The following is a 20,658-nucleotide window of genomic DNA, read 5'->3' as shown; positions in this document are numbered from 1 at the left end:
CACAAACTAATCATGATTAACTTAGTCTGGTTGTAAGCCAGTGACTGGAGTAGCCTGTTTCATAACTGTAACGCGTGTGTGTGTGTGTGTGTGCGCATGTGTGTGTGTACTCTCCCTCCGCCCCACCCCCCCACACATACACCTTTATGGGGTACCTGAGCTGAAGGTTTGTGATAGAACGGGGTACAATTGTTTAAAAAGATTGGAACTCCTGTACTAATGCAACGTTAGTCTGGATGTCAAATCAGTGAGACTTGCATCCAAATGAGCATGTATGGCTTACTGTACATCGTTCTTTTGTTACAATATGTGTTTTGTCAGGAAAAGAAAAATCTGCTCGGTTCTTTACACAGAGTTATTTACAAGAGCTCTTCGATCCTTGTCAATTTCTCCCACGTTTAAAAAATTGAAATAAACTGCTGTGAGCATACCACTAATGATTCCCCGAGAATCTGGCTTTAACATCATTTGCCACTTCATTTTCCAGGTACCGTATTTACCCAAGTAGAAGACGACCTTGAATTTAAGACGACCCTCTAAATTCGAACATCAAAGAATTGCGGTGGGTGGGGAGGGGGGGAGAGGGGCTGGATTCAGGTAAATACAGTACTTCTCAGTACCCCAACTGCATGGCAGACCTTTGCAGCGAACATGTTTTTTCAGCGTGCACGGTCCCAAACAAAAGCTCTCGAGTGAGTCAGTGGAAAGGAATACGCACAACTGTCAGATGTCCTCGCTTGTGCTGCAATACGGTAACGGCAGGAGATTACGGTAACGCAAACGGCTCCTGCCAGCCCCATCAGCTCAGCAGAGAAGTTGCAGCTTCTCCTGGACAGTGGAAAACAGAGTATTATTCAGCTGGGAGTGGGGTTGCTGGCACGAAACTGGCATCCAGCCTCCCTCAGCCATTGGGACAGCGGGAATTAGTGTAACTGTGAGTCATCAAAATACTACCCAAAAAGAAGAAGAGGAGGAGGATGAGCCAGCTTGGCGGTTTTGCAGGCAGAGTGTCCCACTATGCTGTACAAATGACTGGCTGTGATTCGCCTGCTCATAGAGATTCTGCAACAGGAGGTCTGCAGCCTTCCAGCTCCAAGTAGGTAAGTGAAGGCAGAAAGAGAGAAAGCCACTCCGGAGAAGCTCTCTGCTCTCAATTTCTCTCTTCTAGCTTTATTCTGCTTCATCTTTTTCTCTCTCTACTTTTTGGGAAATATTTATAGGAGTTGTTGGTTATATTTGGCTGTCCTTTTCTTCATGCCTGTGTTGATTTCACATTAACCCCCTGGTCTCCAATGGATATGAAACCGTGAGCAGAAAATCTTTAGAGATGTGCATAATTTGTTTTCATGCATATGCTTCTTAAAACTGGTGTTTCCTAGGACTTCTTCTTGCTTTCCTCCCAGGAAAAGCATGCCTGATGCTCTCATTTTCCCACATGTCATGAAATATTATCTTGTCCTAGTCAAAAGGTGTCCTTTTTATCATCCTTTTCCTCTCGCCTATTTTCACCCCTGTGACTTGAGCACCTGGGGACGTGCAGTTTAATTCCTTTCTTGGAAAAGGAAGCGACTCCTTGAACCGAGCAGAATCTATTGGTTTAGGGCTTAATCAAGATGAGGGATTTCTGTCCTATAACCACAAGACAGTCACAATCATGGGGAAAACATCAGTGCGATTTCTGCTGTAAACTAATCCTTGTTGGTGAGGGGACACACCATAATCTTGTGACACCTTGAAGACTAACAGATTTGATTTATTAGCATGAATCTGCACGAGTTAGAGATGCATGAAGTTTTATCTTCAGTTGATCTCTCTCTCTCTCTCTCTCTCTCACACACACACACACACACACACACACACACACACACAGAGGAGGAAATCGGAGAGCCAAAAGGCCATGAAATGGAAGAGGGTCATTCGGACTGTAACATTTCATGGCAAAGCTCAAATACATTCAAGGCAAGCCCAGTGACCTTTCACAATAGCAGTAACTGTGACAACACAATCTTCCTAGCTTTGTTATGCTACTGTTTTAGGAAGAAAACCTTGCATCTTGATTAAGCCATAAAAAATAGAATCTGCTGGGTTTGAGATATATCTTCTAAAGAGTGATTGTCATGAACCTAATGGTGCAGCGGGGAAATGACTTGATTAGCAAGCCAGAGGTTGCTGGTTCAAATCCCCACTGGTATGTTTCCCAGACTATGTTTCCCAGACTATGGGAAACACCTATATTGGGCAGCAGCGACACAGGAAGATTCTGAAAGGCATCATCTCATATACTGCGCGGGAGATGGCAATGGTAAAACCCTCCTGTATTCTACCAAAGACAACCACAAGACTCTGTGGTTGCCAGGAGTGGACACCAACTCGATCACACACTTAACCTTTCAGTGTCATGAATAGGAATAACTGACCATCACTTGTTATAGAAGGCAACATTCCCCAATCACTGTCAAGATTATATTTAGCTACAGAACCTTCACCAGATTTCTGGTTTTCCATAATAAAACACACAGGCATTGCTTCCAACCACTCAGTGGTGTATTTTTTCTGCAGTACTTAATTATGGAAGTCACACTTTGTCCCTATACTTGGATATGTTTTTGCCCTTATACTAGATACTAGATATGTTTCATTCAGAGAAGATAAGGGGAGTTATGATAGCTGTTTTCAAATATCTGAAGGATGGTCACATAGAAGAAAGAACGGACTTGTTCTCTGTTGCTTCAGAGAGCAGGACTTGATCCAACAGGTTGAAATTATAGAGAAGCCAATTCAGACTAGGCATTGGGAAGCATTTCCGAACTGAAAGAGCTACAGTATTTGACGGAGAAACAGTCTGCCTTGTGCAGTGATGGGCTCTCCTTTGCTAGAGGATGCTGTTGCAAACTCCTGCAATGAACAGGAGTTTGAAGTCGAAGACCTCCAAGATCTCTTCCAACTCTGTGATTTCCCCACCACCACCACTAAAGCCTTTTTGACTAGGGAACAGCCAGAGCTTAGTTACAGAGCACATCCTTTGTATGTACCTGGCCCCTGGCATCTCCACTTCATAAAGAGAATTCTCAGGTAGCAGGCTGGGGCAGGTGGAAGGAAATACTTTGAGATCCTGGAGAGATGCTGACAGCTGGAATAGATAATGCAGAGTTAGATAGATGGTCTTGCCCATGGTGAGTTTTGATGCTCTCTGCAGGTGGGGAGAAGACGGTGTTAGTTGAACTTCTTTCTATGTTTGCTTGTTTGGAACATCCAAAGCTGAGCCTGCAGAGATACCCGCCACCCTTGTAAAAATGCATGCACTGTTTCTGTACTTGAACTACCACACACATCTCCACCTTTTGGGATAAGCACAAGCTCGGTTTTGGATGTCCTCAACATGTTTGGGAGGAAAGCACGCATTTCTTGTTTAGAATGTCTGAAAACATTTTTGCTATCTGTTTTCTGTTATGTCTATTGCTTAATTTATTGAAAGAGTGGTACAGAGGTTCAGACACTCCCAGATGTTAAACACAGGTATCCTAATCTGGTTGTGGTTGCTCAATCCCAAGGAAGCATCCTCATGCTGAAGGCACTCTTCATGTGATGCGGGGCTATATCCTAGTCCTGAAAACGGGGTGGTTCCTGGCATACAAATGTAGTCCAGTTGTTTGGAGAAATGCAAATTGTGGTCTGTAAAGACAATTCAGTTAAAAGGGTGGGGAAACACCTTTGGTTAATAGAGATAGTTATGGGTGTGGCAGCTCCAACTGAGCTCCAACAAATGAGGAAATTTGATGGCCCATGGTGTTCATGCCATGAGGGCATGAGATCTGATGTCCAGTGAGATATTGTACTGGCCTACAAAACGATAACCATGGAAGCACAATTTGTCTAAGTCATAGGAGCATAGGAAGCTGCCTTATACCAAGTCAGACCATTGGTCCATCTAGCTCTGTATTGTCTACATAGTGGCTTCTCCAAGATTACAGTCAGGAAGGAATCTCTCTCAGCCCTGTCTTGGAGATGCCAGGGAGGGAACTTGGGACCTTCTGTATGCAAGTATACAGATGCTCTTTCCAAAGTGGCCCCATCCACTAAGGGTAATATCTTGCAGTTCTCACATGTGGTCTCCCATTCAAATGCAGACCAGAACAGACCCTGCTTAGCAAAGGGGACAATTCATGCTTGCTACCACAAGACCCGCTTTCCTCCCATAAAAAAGGATTTACAAGAGGAAACAATATTTGTTGAATTTCTGCCTGTTGTAGAAATAAGGTACAGCTCCAGTGCACTACCTGTGTAGGCTGGTGGAAAAGCAAAATCTGGTCATTAAAGTTATGTCAATGTTTAAGAAGAATTTAGTAACATGAGCCTCTGAGCATCTGTTCCTGTTAATTGGCACTGCTAATTGGGCAAAGAGGCACCTTTTTAATGTGGTGATGCTCTTATTTAGCAGGGGGGGAGTAACTGGCCCCATCCACCCCCAGTGTCTGTCTTACATTTCTTTTTAGATCGTGAGCCCTTTGGGGACAGGGATCCATCTTATTTATTTATTTCTCTATGTAAACCGCTTTGGAAACTTTTGTTGAAAAGCAGTATATAAATATTTGTTGTTGTTCAACATTTTTAGATTGTGAACCATCCACGGACTTTCTTGTATGGTGTGGTATAGAGATATAAGAAATAAATAAATCAACACTAATATTTATAAATCAATTTGAGGAACAAATTATTCACATTTATTAATAAACCCCACACGCAAATGAACACTGAACCTCAATTCCCTCATGCAAAATACCCATATACTAGACCTATCAAATATGTATCTGAGGCTTGAATCACGTTTTGAATGTATCTTGCCAACTCTTTATGTGAATATGAGCTCCTTTTTCATGTGGGACAGGAAATGGAAGATGGAAATGTGCCATTCAAATTGCCATTCTTGACTTACAAACTACTTTAGGTCCCCCAGTGTGGAAATGCCCATAGATTTGTTCACAAGATAGAGTCACATGCTCTTCTGCCTTCAACAGATGGATCAGACAGGCATAAAAAAGAAGGCTCCTTCTGGGAAATGCAGCACTGTCCTCCTTGTGTTGAGGCGGAAGGCAAAATCATTAGACAGTCAGCAACACTTTTATATTGCCTGGGGTTGGGGAGCTTTGCAATTTGAAAAGCAGTGTGGGCATTGGCTCCGTGGAGTAGAGAGACGGTGGGCTTGTTCTCTCAACTGGGAATGGGGTAGGAGAAGCCCCCAGCCCTACTTTGGGAGCCATCATTCTGCAAGCAAGATATGAGAAAGGGGAAATGATAATCTGGAGGAATGGGGAGTTCTTTCTCTCCACCATCACTCTGGAGTTGAGTACAAGTTCTGGGCTCACTGTTGCTGCCTGCCTCCATTCCAGCTCACAGGAGAGTATTTTCCCCTCATCCTACCTTGCTTGTAGAGTTCTCATGATGGCCATTTGGGGGAGAGCACATGACTCCCATATGAGGTGGCTTCACCTCCCCTATTCCTGGTTCAGAGAAAAGCCCTAGTGATTATTATAATAAACAAACACTATTCTAATAAGCAGCAGTGGATACTGCAGATGATCAGAAAAGGTTAGTCAAATGGATTCCTGGCAGGGGTGTAAATATAATTGAGGAAATAGGTTCCAAGAACCGGGGGGCCCCCAGCTCCTGAGTGACCCCCAGCTCCAGCCCTCCCTATTTTCTTCATTGTCTCCCTCACTCCGAAAGGTCGCCAGGGACAGGCCTCCGAGTTGCCATGTCCCCCCCCTCTGGAATTCCGGGTTTCACCTGGATTTTAAGCATCTCACCCAAATTGCTTAGCCCACCCAGATTTGCCCAGATTTCAGCTTTAATTAAAATAAAATTAAAAAATTAAAAAAGCTAAGCTCTAGCTCTTGTAGTAGCAGAGTAATGAAACAAAACGTGCCGTCACTAAGCTGCTCAAAAATGATGTTCAAGCCAATTTACATAATATGCAAATTAGGCACCCGGATTTGGAAAGTCAGAATATGGCAACCCTAGGAGAGGGGCAAACGCGGGGCCCCTCTCCCCTACCTATGTCCCTGATTCCTGGGTTTTAGAAAACCTCTGCCTTCAGGAAACTACAAACTCGAGTAATATAGCTCTCTTTTTGTCTTCTTTAGGAAATCTGTCCAGCAAAGAGCACAGATGCAGAAGTACCTTCCTCAGGCCTCTTTCAAGGCTGTGACCAACATTTGTTAATAATTTCACATCCTAGGGCCAATTGGCACGACCCTGAGGTTCTCACGGCTTCAGCAACTTTGCTCTATATATCTCAAGATCATGAAGTCTGTCGCTGAGGACTATAACAGAGTGAACTGAAGCACCATCCTTACAGCTTCTTGTCATTCTACCTCTCCAAAGTGCCAGGAATGAAAAGGACACAAATGAATCCATTTGTGCAAAGAACGTATTCATGGCATTTGTGACCCAACTTCCCAGTGAGAGAGATTTAAATAAACACAATTTTGGATGTCAATGACCTTTCTATGAATCCAAACTCCCCCCTCACTTAGCAGCCCAAAACGTTCTGTGGTTTGATGGCTGTTTCTATGAAAATCCAACAGAAACCAGGAAATCAATCTTGGGCTGATTATTTAATATTCTAGCATCTAACATCATCAAGCTAAGTATGGAGAAAGACAATGACAATGACAATGTCCTGAAGATGGCCTTGAAAATCTAGATGGCAATGTATATTAAATGAAGAATATATCTAATTGGAATAGATGCCAAGAAAGACATGCAGTTTTTCAAATATGCGTCCCAGTGTAGGCTTCCCTGCCTCTGCATTTGTAAAACAAGGTTCAGATTTCCAGTTTGTTTTTTCAACAATGTGGAACTAAAGTTTCTTGCAACACTATCAAATATTTGAGCTCCGCTCTTTCAAGGAAAGGGCAGAGTGAAGCAGAAAGACATTAGATGAACATTAACCAGCGTCGATGATGGGAATGAGCTCTGGCAATATCTCTGACTGGTTAAATGGCACCCAGCCTGTGGAGACAGTGAATATTTCTAAGGCTATATTATTAGGGGTGATCTTTGGGGGGTTGATTGTTTTTGGGGTCCTGGGCAACATTCTGGTTATTCTTTCAGTAGCCTGCCACAAGCACCTGCAGAGCGTCACCCACTACTATATTATCAACTTGGCTGTGGCTGACCTCCTCTTGACTTCCACCGTTCTCCCTTTCTCTGCTATCTTTGAGATTTTGGGCTACTGGGTTTTTGGGAGGATCTTCTGCAACATCTGGGCAGCTGTCGACGTTCTGTGCTGCACAGCTTCCATCATGAGTCTTTGTGTCATCTCGATAGACCGATACATTGGGGTGAGCTACCCATTACGGTATCCAGCCATCGTGACAGAAAAGAGGGGTCTCCTCACTCTGTTGTGTGTCTGGGCACTGTCTCTTGTTATATCCATTGGACCCCTCTTTGGCTGGAGGCCCCCACCTCCAGAGGATGAAAAGGTTTGCAATATCAACACAGACCGTGCTTACGTGTTGTTCTCTGCACTTGGTTCCTTCTACATCCCCTTGATCATCATATTAGTGATGTACTGCCGAGTATACATAGTGGCCCGAAGGGAAAGTAAAGGACTTTCCTGTGGTCTCAAGACTGAGAAGTCCCATTCGGAAGAAGTGACCCTTCGCATACATTGCAAAAACACAGAAAACAGTGGAATTACATCCAGCACTAAGAACAAATCCAATTTCTCCGTGAGGCTCTTGAAGTTCTCCAGGGAGAAGAAAGCAGCCAAGAGCCTTGGGATAGTTGTGGGATGCTTCATCCTCTGCTGGCTCCCTTTCTTTTTAATTATGCCTATTGGTAAGTAAAGTAAATGCATTTGGATGGGATGGGTTTGTGCCATCCTGGTGTTTACATAAATAGCCCAAATTCTGGATCAGATCTTCAGCTGACGTCAGTGGAGAGGTCATTCAATGTTCTTTAGTTATGTGTTTTAGGTACTAGGCAGGGAACTAACTGAGGATCAAACCAGACATGACAGTGACTGTGATGTATACAGCTGTGAGCTTTGCAAGGGCTGATTTGGAAGGGGCCCATAGGAAAGGGAGACTGAACCCCCATCCACCATACCTTGCCTGAAATCCATCACCCTGGACACTTTTCTGTCTGACAGTCAGTATCAGAACTGACCAGATGAAAAATGGATTTGGTTCAGATCTTCAGCTGATGTAAAAGGGGAGGTCACTCAGTGTTCTTTAGTAATGTACTGTAGGTACTAGGCAGGGAACTAATTGAGGATCAAACCAGACATGACAGTGACTGTGATATATACACGGAGGTATGCAGGGGCTGATTTGGAAGGAGGAAAGGGGAATTGAACCCTCATCCACTTTACCTTGCTTGAAATCCGTCATCCTGGATGCTTTTCTATCTGACAGTCAGGATCAAACTGGCCAGATGAAAAATTGATTTGGGCAACCAACACTGGGAGGTATGGCGTGGGAGGAGGAGGGTCCAACTTGACTTCCCTGTGCACCCTTCCTGCTGTTAAAATCAGACCATACTCATAGGTACATAGGAAACTGCCTTATACCGAGTCAGACCATGGGTCCAATTAGCTCAGTATTGTCTATGCTGACTGGTAGAAGCTCTCCAAGGTTCCAGGCAGGAGTCTCTCCCAGCCCTACCTGGAAATGCCAGGGATTGAACCTGGGACCTCCTGCATGCAAAGCAGATGCTCTGAACGATGTCCTCATCCCTATAAGAACATATAAAGCTGCCTTATACTGAGTCAGTCCATAGGTCCATCTTGCTCAGTACTGTCCACACTGACTGGCAGCAGCTTTTAAGGTTTCAGGTAAGGCCTTTTCTAGTCTTACCTGGAGAAGCTGCCAGGGACTGAACCTGGGTTTTCTGCATGCAAAGTAGATGCTCTACCAGTGAGCTACAGCCCCATGCCCTACTTGATATATGAATGCCACAGACACATCATTAAATGAAGATGGCTGGCTGGCATCATGATGTCATTTTTGACTCTCAGGAAAAAAGATACGATTCTATGCATATTTATGGAAAGCAGACCCCAAAGAACACCGTAGGATTTCTGTCTGAGTGAGCATTCAGAACACAAATTTCAAAAACAAATTTACGCTGTACATTTCATTGATTGCTCTCAGACTTCTTTATTGATTTCATTATTCTGGTGCCTACAGAGGAGTGAACTCTCTCGATAATTTCAGGTCCGAAGAACAGCAGTTTCTGGATCAGTCATTAAAACGAAATCTTGTCAGTTTTCTGTTCGTGTTGTTGGAAGCTATGGGAGTTTGAGCTTTCACTCAAAATGGTTAACTACCATATATTTATATGTGACCCTTCAGTCGGTATGTATCAAACACTGTGGCTGACATACGGACTAAATTTACTAGAGGAAGTCTGATTGAAATTTGGTAATCCTAAGTCCTAGCTTTATAGTATTCAATAAAATTATTGAGTAATTTAGTCGGTGGCTTCATTAACACAAAATTGGAGTTGAAGGGGCCTCCGGTTGAAATTTTTGATTGTCTGAATGCATGTAACCATAATTAGGACCAAAAATCTACTCGTGGTTTCTGTCCCGAGACTCTGATTTATACCTTTAGTTTGTAGTGGGTTTCACTACCCCAGACTTTGGTTTGGTGGTGTCAGCATTATGTGCGAATGCTGTACCACAGTCCCACTCTGCTGCAGCTGGTGTTGCAGGAGGAAGATCCTCCCTCACTCTGACTATGGCTGCCAGGGCTGTCCTTCAGTCAAGAAGGAAGCCCACACAGCCAGTTCCCCCTCTTCTCTGCAGTCTCCCTGACTGCCGAGAGCCTCCTGTCTGCTACATGCAAATGTGGACAGGAGAGCAGGGGGAGTGGAACCGTGGCTCTGTTGGACCCACGGTTCCACGTTACATGTGAATGTCAGCTACTGATCCCCAAAGACATTACGTGGATGTAACTCAGTTTTCAGACCTGCCAGTCATACATTAAGAAGTTGATTGCTTTACACTCCGTGCTCGTGGCTGAATGTGTGAAGGGACTCCAATGAGTTTGGATGAAACATGAGGTGATATTAAACCTGAGGCTTTGATAAAATAAAAACTGGTTCACTGGATGATGTAAAATGATACATACGTGTGTGTGTGTGTGTGTGTGTGTGTATGGGCTTTCAGTTGGCTGCCTTCTGGTTCCAATGTTGATATCTGTGAATGGCTCCGATGTTGGGATCGGTGAAAGGAGTCTCACTTGTAGATGCAGATTACTGGCAAAGTTGTGTGTGTGTGTGTGTGGCGAAAGTACCCCTCTTCTGAGTTCACCTGGACAGAGGCAGGAGAAAATATATCAACTGAGTTCATCCCCAGACCTGACATAAGATTTTCTCCTGCATTCATTTGTCTATAGATTGGCGCTAAAGCTGTGTTTACAGCCAGGAATGCTGGAGTAGAACAGATTTCTTTGTTTCTGTTTCAGTACATGGATCACTCCTCACTATTTCAGGGTATATATCTTTACAGCTAGGGTGCTATTTGAAATGGCAATCACTTTACTTTTCCTTTGGATGTAAGAAAAAAAAATCTAACTATGATTGCATCATTTGAAAGAGCCATACAAGCGAGTGGTGCTGTTTTCTTGAAAATCATTTTGATTTTCAAATGAATGCTTAAAGCAATGTCTCTTTGTATCTGAACACTCTGTGAGGTAAATAGACTTTGAGTTATCTCGTATATAGCTTTAAAAAGAGAAATCGGTAAGGCAAGTAAGATAAATCCAGTCTGTTGTACATGGAAGCACCTTAAGTTTGTTTTAATACATGGGAGCACTTTAGGTATGTTGAGCAATCATCACAGACTATTCCCATTAGCTGCTGGTCTATGACCAAAATAAAGTTTTACTTACTTACTATTCCCATTAGTATAATCAGTAAAATAAAATCAGTAGAAATTTTTATAAACAAACCGAACAAAGGCTATTCCTTTTTCTTTTCTTTTTTTTAAAAAAAGAGGTTTATTTATTCATTTAGTATATTTGTATACTGCCTAAATTTAGTATATTTATTCATTTAGTATATTTGTATTTTGTCTCTAGTCGGGTTACAAGTATAACACAAAATAAAACAGGAATTAAAACATTAAGACAGTTTAAAACAAATCCAGAGTTCTGCAGATCTAGTTAAAGGATTGGATGAATAACTATGTCTTGCATTTTAGTATGTCAGTTAACATACCAAATATGATCTCCATAAAAGTAATTTTAGGGCAAGTAGTATGTAGGGTTTTTTTCTATTTAGGAAATATTATGAATGAAGTGTAATTTACAAATCCCAGATATTAGATTAGTTCTAGTTCAAACTAGTTAAGGATTTGAATTGCCAGCAAACTAAACCTTTAGGTATGGAGGGTGGGGTGGGGGGAATTAAACAGCTTTGAAATGTCGGGATGTTATTTTGGGCTATATAAATGCAAAGAAGGATTTAACAAGGCTGCTCTCAAGTGGTCAAACTCAATTAATTTAAAAGAGATGTTAAATGGGTTTGGTGGGGGGTTTTTTGGCAAAGATGTTGATTTTTTTACTGACCTGTGTCTCATCTTCTTTGTGTACAATGCCACTATGCTGAATATGATGATAGCCATAATTTAGCACTTAGGTACACTTCATCAGTGAGTAATTTAGCAGTACGTTTTAAATTAAGAGGGCACATAAGCACTTTACAAATTATTTGTTACTTGTAATTAATATCCAGTTGTTTGTCACCTCCAGAAAATTTATTCTACAGTTGCTCTTCTGTTCATTTCTGTCCATTGCATCTTCTCCTTCATCTTTAAGCTCCCCTCTGAAAATGTATAACTCATCTAGATACAACTGTCTGTTCTTCCAAAATCTTTGTATTCTTATATACAAAGACACAATTAGGCTAATCTTAAAACTATTACTTACATCAGACCCACTGAATTCTTCAGCAGTTTTATAATCACAAATATGAATTATAGGAACATCCAGTAGAATAAAATAAAGAATTACTGTATTTCTTTTGTAACACAGGATCTTCATTATCAACTGGGCTGCTTCTGCATTGACAATCGTGACCCAGGATTAATTTTCTTAAAATGATTGTTTCTTTAACATAGCACTTAGCAATAGCAATAGCACTTACATTTATATACCGCTCTATAGCCGGAGCTCTCTAAGCGGTTTACAATGATTTAGCATATTGCCCCCAACATTCTGGGTACTCATTTTACCAACCTCGGAAGGATGGAAGGCTGAGTCAACCTTGAGCCCCTGGTCAGGATCGAACTTGTAACCTTCTGGTGACAGGGCGGCAGTTTTTACCACTGCGCCACCAGGGGCTCATGTAAGGCAAATAAAAACATGTAAGGCAAATAAAAAACAGAAGTCAATCAAAAAGTGATAGGAAGTAATATACAAGCCAATGCTAATCCATTTGTCAGCATGAAAAAATACTGGAAAAGATAAAATAATATTTACCTATTTAGCACTGCATCCAAATGTTTGTTCCTAAAGTCTAATTTCATTACATTTATCCAGAGGCGTAACTAGGGAAAACGGCGCCCGGGGCAAGCACTGAAATGGCGCCCCCCACCGTGCCCCCCCCGCCACCCCAACATACTACATTATACTTAGGTTTTTCCTCACAAGCGCCCGCCGCCAAGCCAGGCCACTGACTGGCCGCCAGGCACCAGCAAAGCAATGGGGGGGGGCGCAGGCAGCGTGGAAGGGACCGCTCGTGAGGAAGGGGGCACTGACATGCTCCCTTGACTGCTGCAGCGCTGCTGCACTGAGCAGGAAACATTTGTATTAACAAAAAATTAAAAAAAATTTTTTTTAATTGGTCATGGCAGCGCCCCCCACGTGACCAGAAAAGATGGCGCCCGGGGCACGTGCCCCCCCTGCCCCCCCATAGTTACGCCTCTGCATTTATCAAATTTGAAAATGTTCATGTGTAAAATGGTTTATCACCAAAAGAACTGCATTCATTAACAAAAAAATATCACATACTTGGACATGATCCAAAGGGTTGTTCTATAAAACATTCCAATTGGAATTGTGTCCAATTATTTTCACTGACCACCAGTAAACTGATGTGATGGCTGCTGACAATTATGTGTGTGATATAGCCAGAAGGAGGTTTGGTAATTGGTGTAAATCAGTTTGTAAAGAGACTTTTCTGAAAGAAAGCTAACTTTCAGTTCTCGTTTTTCATTTAAATGAGCCAGGAAGTTTCCAAAGGGGAGTATTTAGCTATTGAATCCATGTTCCATAATCACATTTCATTCTCTCTGTAGAGTGACCTGATAAATGGCTTAAGGGCATCGTTTGTTATACTCTACCGAAGGTAAAGTCCTGGAAAAACTAGCTCCTTATGCCATGGATGTCATGATGTTGGAATGTTGGTTGCCAAGAAGTCACAAACATACCCAAAAAGGATGAGAGAGAGAGAGAGAGAGAGAGAGAGAGAGAGAGAGAGAGAGAGAGAGAGAGAGAATTCCCCCCCCATCTGCAAATGTGGAGATTGTCTGAAAGCTGATGTCGTAGAGTTGTTGGGCTGAGATTTAAGAAATCTTCCCCATTTTGAAACTGACCTCACATCTTTGATCCCTTATAAGGGCAGCTGCCCACAGTGTGCATCCACATATTTGCACAACTACTGTGTTATTTTAGAATCACATCATTAGTCTTTCAGAGCCAGTTTTTGTCCCTTTCCTAGTAAAGAATTTGAATTCAACAGGCATGCAAATGCAGTGAAATCTGCATTATGAACATAAGAACAGCCCTGCTGGATCAGGCCCAAGGCCCATCTAGTCCAGCATCCTGTTTCACACAGTGGCCTACCAGATGCCGCTGGAAGCCTACAGGCAGGAGTTGAGGGGATGCCCTCTCTCCTGCTGTTACTCCCCTGCAACTGGCACTCAGAGTCATCCTTCCTCTGAGGCTGGAGGTGGCCTATCGCCCTCCGACTAGAAGCCGTTGATAGACCTCTCCTCCATGAAGTTATCCAAACCTCTCTTCAAGCCATCCAGGTTGTCGGCTGTCATCACATTTTGTGGCAGAGAATTCCACAAGTTGATTATGTTGATCTACCTCATTACAAACCATGGGTACATGTTGAAGCAACCAACAAGCTAACCACAGCATGGTACTCATTGTTATGAAGTTGTATACTTCTAATTAAATAAAAGTGACAGTCATTCAGCAACTAAAATCACTTAGGTTGTAATAATCCTACTGACCACTAGAGATATTATGCTACAGTTTGCTCCCTATTCCATATTTTTAAAGCCCTATGCAGTTTGGGACCAGGATACCTTTATTTATACCAACCTGTCTGCATGCTGAGATCTCAGATGAAACCTTACAAGCTTTATTCACACATATAACCACTGGGAGAGATTGTCAGATATCATGAGATTTGGTGCAGGGTGTTATCAGTATGCTGATGACACCCAAATCTATTTCTCAATGTCAGCATCATCAGGAGAAGGCATAACCTCCTTAAATGCCTGCCTGGAGGTGGTGATGGGCTGGATGAGGGATAACAAACAGACAATCCAAATAAGATGGAGGTACTTTTTGTGCTTTGTTGAAGCTCCAGAGACTATTTTGATCTGCTGGTTCTGGATGGAGTCACACTTCCCCAGAAGGAACAGGAATGCAGTCTGGGAGTGCCTCTGGATCCAAACCTCTCCTTGGTGTCTCAGGTTGAGGCAGTGACCAGAGGTGCTTTCTGTCAGCTTCACACTGAGGCACCAGGTGGGCTCTGTTGAACTGACAGTAGACAATATTAATCTAGATCAGGGATTCTCAACGTTGGATCCCCAGATGTTACTGGACTTCAACTCCCATAATCCCCAGCCCCAGTGACCTTTGGCTGGGGATTATGGGAGCTGAAGTCCAATAACATCTGAGGGCCCAACGTTGAGAATCCCTGATCTAGATGGGCCAATGGTCTGACATGACATAAAACAGCATCCTATGTCCTTATGTTTCACTTTGGCTGGATCATGACACTGTTCCCCCACTGTGCTGATATTTGCAGTCCTGTTGTGAAATGAGTCAAATGGAATTTGGAAAAGGGTCCAGAATGTCCTGGCACTGCATTTTTTAAATAGCTGCCGTATGCATAGCAACCTAGGAGTTAAACAAATGCTAGTCCTTTCATAAGACTGAGGCCAGACATTTCCATTGCTTTTTGACATGGTAAAGCCTAGTCGAAATCAGTGTTCCCTCTAACAGGGGATTCCCAGATGTTGTTAACAACTCCCATAATCCCCAAGCAAAAGCCGTTGCAGCTGGGGATTCTGGGAGTTGTAGTCAAGAACAGCTGGGAATCCCTGTTAGAGGGAACACTGGTCAAGATGCTTTTTACCCAACATCTTGAGAGGGTCAGCATTTCTTCTGAATGGGCCTTGAATGAATAAGATGCAAAACGTACCAACATATGAAACTGCCTTATACTGAATCCAGTCTGTTGGTCCATCATGCAGCTGGGCATATTTCATGCTGTGCAATCAATCAATCAGTCAATAAGCCCTCTGTGCAGCAAAATCGTGTGTGTGGGTGTGGGTGTGCAGTTGAGCCTAAAGAATTTAATAAGAAAGTAGGTTGTTTCTAGCAATAGAGAATAAAAAAGTGAAGAATGGGGAAACAGAAGTGAATACTCGTCAACATCCTGATTAACAGTGTGTTTGCATAACAAAGTTACACTAGGAATATAGGAATGTAGGAAGCTGCCTAATACAGAGTGAGACCATTGGTCCATCTAGCTCAGTGTTGTCTACTGCATTGACTGGCAGTGGCTTCTCCAAAGTTTCAAGCAGGAGTCTCTCCCAGCCCTATCTGAAGATGTTTCCAGAGACTGAGCCTAGGACTTTATACATGCAAATCACTGCTTTACCACTGAGCAATGGCCCCATTCCCTAGGGGGAATATTATCTTCTCGCAGACAGCACTCTCATGCAGCCACCCCTCCAAATTCTAACCAGGGCAGACATCTGCTTAGCAATGGGACAATTCATGCTTGCGACCACAAAACCAGCATTCCTTGCTGGGCTAAAAACGGTGTTTTTCAGAATGGTGCTATTGAGCTCTTGTGCTATGGCTCAAAATTTCCCTTTAAAATATACAAAACATGCCATCGGTTGTGCAAGCACAAGCACACTTGTGCAAGCACAACGTTCGTCTGGAACACAAGCTCCAGCCTGAGGGTACATAGCTGGCGCGGCAGCCTTGCAATGTCCGTGCACAAGCGCATCATTCGGATGTCGTCCATTGTTTCCTTTCAATCTTCATAACCTATACAAAAAGTATATTAGAGCCATCCCTTTCTCTCGTGCGCTGTTTCTAAGGCACCTTCATTTTTCTTGCTTCCTCTCTGTCTTTGAGGTTGTTATAATGACCAAACCGGAGCGGCAGGGGGGTGTCAGCTGGAGGGGAGGCAGGAACCTATCTGCTCCCTCCCACATCATTGGAGCCTCCATTGGGCTCCACTGCCTGTGCGACCACACGAGCCCAGCAGCGACTGGGAGGGGGGAGAAGAAAGCTGGGGCCACCACCAGGTATTTCACAATGCACCGCACTGCCTGGCCACTCCTTCCCACCAGCTCTATGATCAAAATGGCTGTCAGAGGACCAGGAGCAGCTGCCAGCAGTGCAGGTAGAAGGTGTGCACTTGTCCTCCTACCTCACTAAGCTTGGGTTGCCAATCAGGGCTACCCAGGGGAAAAGCAGGGGATTCAGGAGTGATCCCAGGGCTGCAGATGACCAGCCCTATCTGGGCTTGCCCTGTCCTACCCAGATAGGGCCAAGAACAATTTCTGTCTTTTTCATTTCCTTCCTTGCTTCCTTACCTCCCTCTCTCCCTCCCTTCCTTCCCTCCGTCCTTCTTTCCCTCCTTCAATCCCTCCCTCCCTCCCTCTCCTTCCTTCCCTCCCTCCCTTTCCTTCCCTCCTTCCTTCCTTCCCTCCCTCACTCCTGCCTTCCCTTCTTCCCTCCCTCCCTCCTTCTTTCCCGCCTTCCTTCCTTCCTTCCCTCCCTCCCTCCTTCCTTCCTTCCTTCCTAACCTCCCTCCCTCCCTCCCTCCCTCTCTCCTTCCCTCCCTCCTTCCTTCCTTCCCTCCCTCCCTCCTTAGTTTCCCTCTTCCCCTGTCTGTCCCTTTCTTTTTAACCCATTCACATTTCCCTTCCATCTCTCTTCCTTCCTTTCTGTTAGACAATTCTGGAGTAAAGAGATGCTTGTGGATGGGCATAGGCTACACCTGCCTCATAGGCAATAGGCAACACAGCTTAGAATGTGGCTCATTTAATGCAGTAATTTCTCCCCTCACTGGCAGCAGATCGCAAGCAGAAGCCTTTCGCAAAGCTGCTACATGAGATCATTTGAACGGGAGATGTCAGGAATAGAACCTGGGACCTTCCACATGTAAGGTTTGTACAGGAGCCATGGCCTATGCACAAGGCAAATTTCTGTAAGGGCAGTTCACATGGTTGACATTCAGGTAGGAGAAGCTTCCTACCCTAATTCAGAATCCTACCCAAAGCCTCCTACCCTAATTCAGGATCCTACCCTAAGTCTCCTACCCTGTCAGTATCCCACACTAAGCTGCCTACCTTAAATCAGGATCCTACCCAAAGCCTCCTACCCTGTCAGGATACCAACCCAAGCCTCTTACCCTGTCAGGAGATCCTACCCTAAGCCTCCAACCCTAAGTCAGGATCCTATCCAAAGCCTACTACCCTAAGTCAAGATCCTACCCTAAGGCTCCTACCGCAAGCCCCTTACCCTAAGCCAGGATCCAGGCACACTCCTGGTTTTCAATGGTGTGTTGGCTAAAAACAAGGTCAGAGATAGTGGGTTTGACCATCAGTCAAGCCCCAGTTGGGTAGGATGATTTTCCTGCCTACCTTCTTCAGAAGCTGGGGATGGAATCTGGGTAGGGTGCATTCATCCTACCCAGCTGGAGCTTGGCTGACAATCAAGCTCCCTGCCTCTGATATTGTTGCTATCTAACACACGATCCCAAATCAGGAGTGTGCCTGGATCCTGACTTAGGGTATGTGGCTTATCCTACCCCAATGTTTATCATATGAACTGTCTTGTATTATGTCTTGGGGGTAGGGACAGCAGTTGGTGGCCCATGGGCAGAACCCAGACAAAGAAGGCTACCAACCAAATCCCAGATAGAGTTGGGAAGGGTGGTGATCCATTATTATGCCAGCTCTTCCTTCAATAGTTTTTACACTACCATATAACTGCCCAGCTGCCTTCATGCCAGGCAACTATGGAAAATCCATTGTACAGCAGCTGTTACTTAGAGCAGGGTCCTCCTCATTTTTCTTCTTATTCCCACTACACACCACCACCACCTTCCACGCTTCCAATGCAATGTGGAACCCCAGCTCATTGTTTCCTGATATCTTAGTGGGAAAGAATGATAGAGGTAATCAGTGTTCCCTCTAAGAGGGATTCCCAGATGTTGTTGACTACAACTCCCAGAATCCCAAGGAGCAGTGGCCTTTGGCTAGGGATTATGGGAGTTGTAGAGGTAATCCTCTGTTCTTACACAAAAATCAGACCGGATTGTCTTCTTCAGAGGTTTAAAACTGTTAGCACATCTAATTAAAATGTCACACGCTTTTAATCAGTGATTGCTTTCTGAGCTCCTAGAACCAGACGGGTTTGAAAAATGCAGAGAAATCCCCTCTCCTACCCTATATAGAGATGAATAAAATTTTTATTTTCTATATAAAGATGAATAAAATTTTCTAAATAAAGATGAATAACATTTTTATTCATCTATATAAAGATGAATAAAAGTTCCCAAGATTCCTTGGGAAGCAGCCATGACGAACAGATGTTGGTATGTCGTATAGCCATGTTGTTATTGGTCTGCTCCTAGTAATACTGTTTCTGGAATTCTCCACATCTGCCTACGTGCTTGGATGCATCTGGACGCCAATAATTCTTGCATGGGCTTCCATTAAGATTTATGATGGTATTCATTTGGAAAACAAAAATGATAGGAGTCGTGTCACAAACATTAAGATGCCTCCCTTTGGTGCAAGCTCTCACCACAGGGCAGGACTGTCCACTAAGGCATGGATGGGCAGCCCATCGGCATCTCCCAGCTGGCTACCACTTCACTAGCCAACTGGATGGCTTCTTTCTCTCTCGCTCAAAGCCACCCAGCTGGCTAGTGAAGTGTTCATCACCTAAGTGTTGCCAACGGGCTACATATCCGTGCCTCAATGCTGGCCAGGCCCCCTGATGTGGCTAGTGGCACATGGGCATGGCCAGCACTTGAGCTGGCCCTGGTCCTAAGTATCACCAGCTCAGCTCTCAAATTTCTCATTAAATTAATGGTGGTTCCAAATTCTAGGACCACAAAGTATGTTTCCAGCCAGCATAGATCTATTCCAGCAGCAGAAGAAGGGTCGTTCACATGATCGCTTGGGCTTTGGGCAGGATCATACCTACCTTCCCCCTACATGAATGCCATTCCTGGCTAGCCACACCACTCACACCATTTTATTTTATTTTATTTTATTTTATGATTGATTGATTGATTGATTGATTGATTGTTGAATTTGTATACCACCTTTCATTAAAACAATCCCAATTTCACAATTAAAATATTAAGCTAAAATATAAAAACATAGATCTGACAAAAAAGTTTTTAAAACAAGCATAAGATAACCATACAAAACATAAAGAAGCAGCAGCAGAGACAATCATATAAAAGCCTGGGTAAAACGCCAAGATTTCACACGCTTTCTAGGAACTATGATGGAGAACGAGGAGCAAATAGCCAGGAGAATTCCAGAGTCTGTGGGCAGCAACAGAGAAGGCCCTGTCCCGTGTGCACGACAGCCGAGCCTCCCTCAATGTTGACACCCGGAGCAGAGCCCCCTCAGATGACCTCATCAGGCGGGCAGCAACCCTTGGGAACAGGCAGCCTCTCAGGTATCCCAGGCCCAAACCCTGAAGGTCAAAACCAGCACCTTGACTTGGACCCAGAAACAATCCACACTGCAGCAAGCAGCTTGCACTCAAGGGGCCAGGGGAGCAAAGCCCAGCCTCCAGGAATCCCACAATGCACTGCGGAAGCAGCACAATGCATTTCTGAAATTCCTGAGGCTGGGCCACTTCTTCCCCCAGCCTCTATGATAGTAATGGCTGCCGGCAGCCCGAATGGAACTTCTGGCAGCCAATGTGCCTACATGACCGGGTGGTGGGGTACTACTGCTACTGCTACGAATACTTATATACCGCTCCTCCACCAAAGTTCACAAAGCGGTTTACATAGAAAAATAAATAATACATAAATAAGGTGGTCTCCTGTCCCCAAAGGGCTCACTCACAATCTACAAAGAAACGTAAAGCAGATACCAGTGGAGGGATGCTGTGCTGGGATTGCATAGGGCCAGTTGTTCTCCCCCTGCTAAACATAAGAGAATCATGACCTTACAAGGTGTCTCTTTGTTCACTTAGCAGGGTAGAGGGCACATGTTAGTGGGGTAAGAGGGCATGTGCGTGCCTTCCTACCTCACTTCTAAAGCTAAAGTTGTGCCGTCGAGTCAGTGTCGACTTCTGGCGACCACGAGGCCATGTGGTTTTCTTTGGTAGAATACAGGAGGTA

The 20,658-nt window shown here is 44.0% G+C and overlaps 1 protein-coding gene across 5 annotated transcripts in view; it reads left to right on the top strand.

The window, feature by feature from the left end:
* The first annotated feature begins 824 nt into the window (after positions 1–824).
* Positions 825–20,658, top strand: part of ADRA1A (adrenoceptor alpha 1A) — a 56,726-nt gene continuing 36,892 nt past the window's right edge. For 2 of the 5 annotated variants that reach the window (XM_053270191.1, XM_053270195.1), the window contains exons 1-2: positions 825–1,100; positions 6,141–7,842. In XM_053270191.1, the coding sequence (XP_053126166.1) occupies positions 6,960–7,842 (883 nt within the window). In that variant the 5' untranslated portion in view covers positions 825–1,100; positions 6,141–6,959. Of the gene's footprint in view, positions 1,101–1,230; positions 1,307–6,140; positions 7,843–9,194; positions 9,475–20,658 lie in introns of those variants that run through there. The other 3 variants (XM_053270196.1, XM_053270192.1, XM_053270193.1) reach the window with 3 other exon arrangements.

This window comes from Hemicordylus capensis, chromosome 8 (genome assembly GCF_027244095.1).
Source record: "Hemicordylus capensis ecotype Gifberg chromosome 8, rHemCap1.1.pri, whole genome shotgun sequence".
Taxonomy (NCBI): domain Eukaryota; kingdom Metazoa; phylum Chordata; class Lepidosauria; order Squamata; family Cordylidae; genus Hemicordylus; species Hemicordylus capensis.
This window is presented reverse-complemented; position numbering and strand designations above follow the sequence as displayed.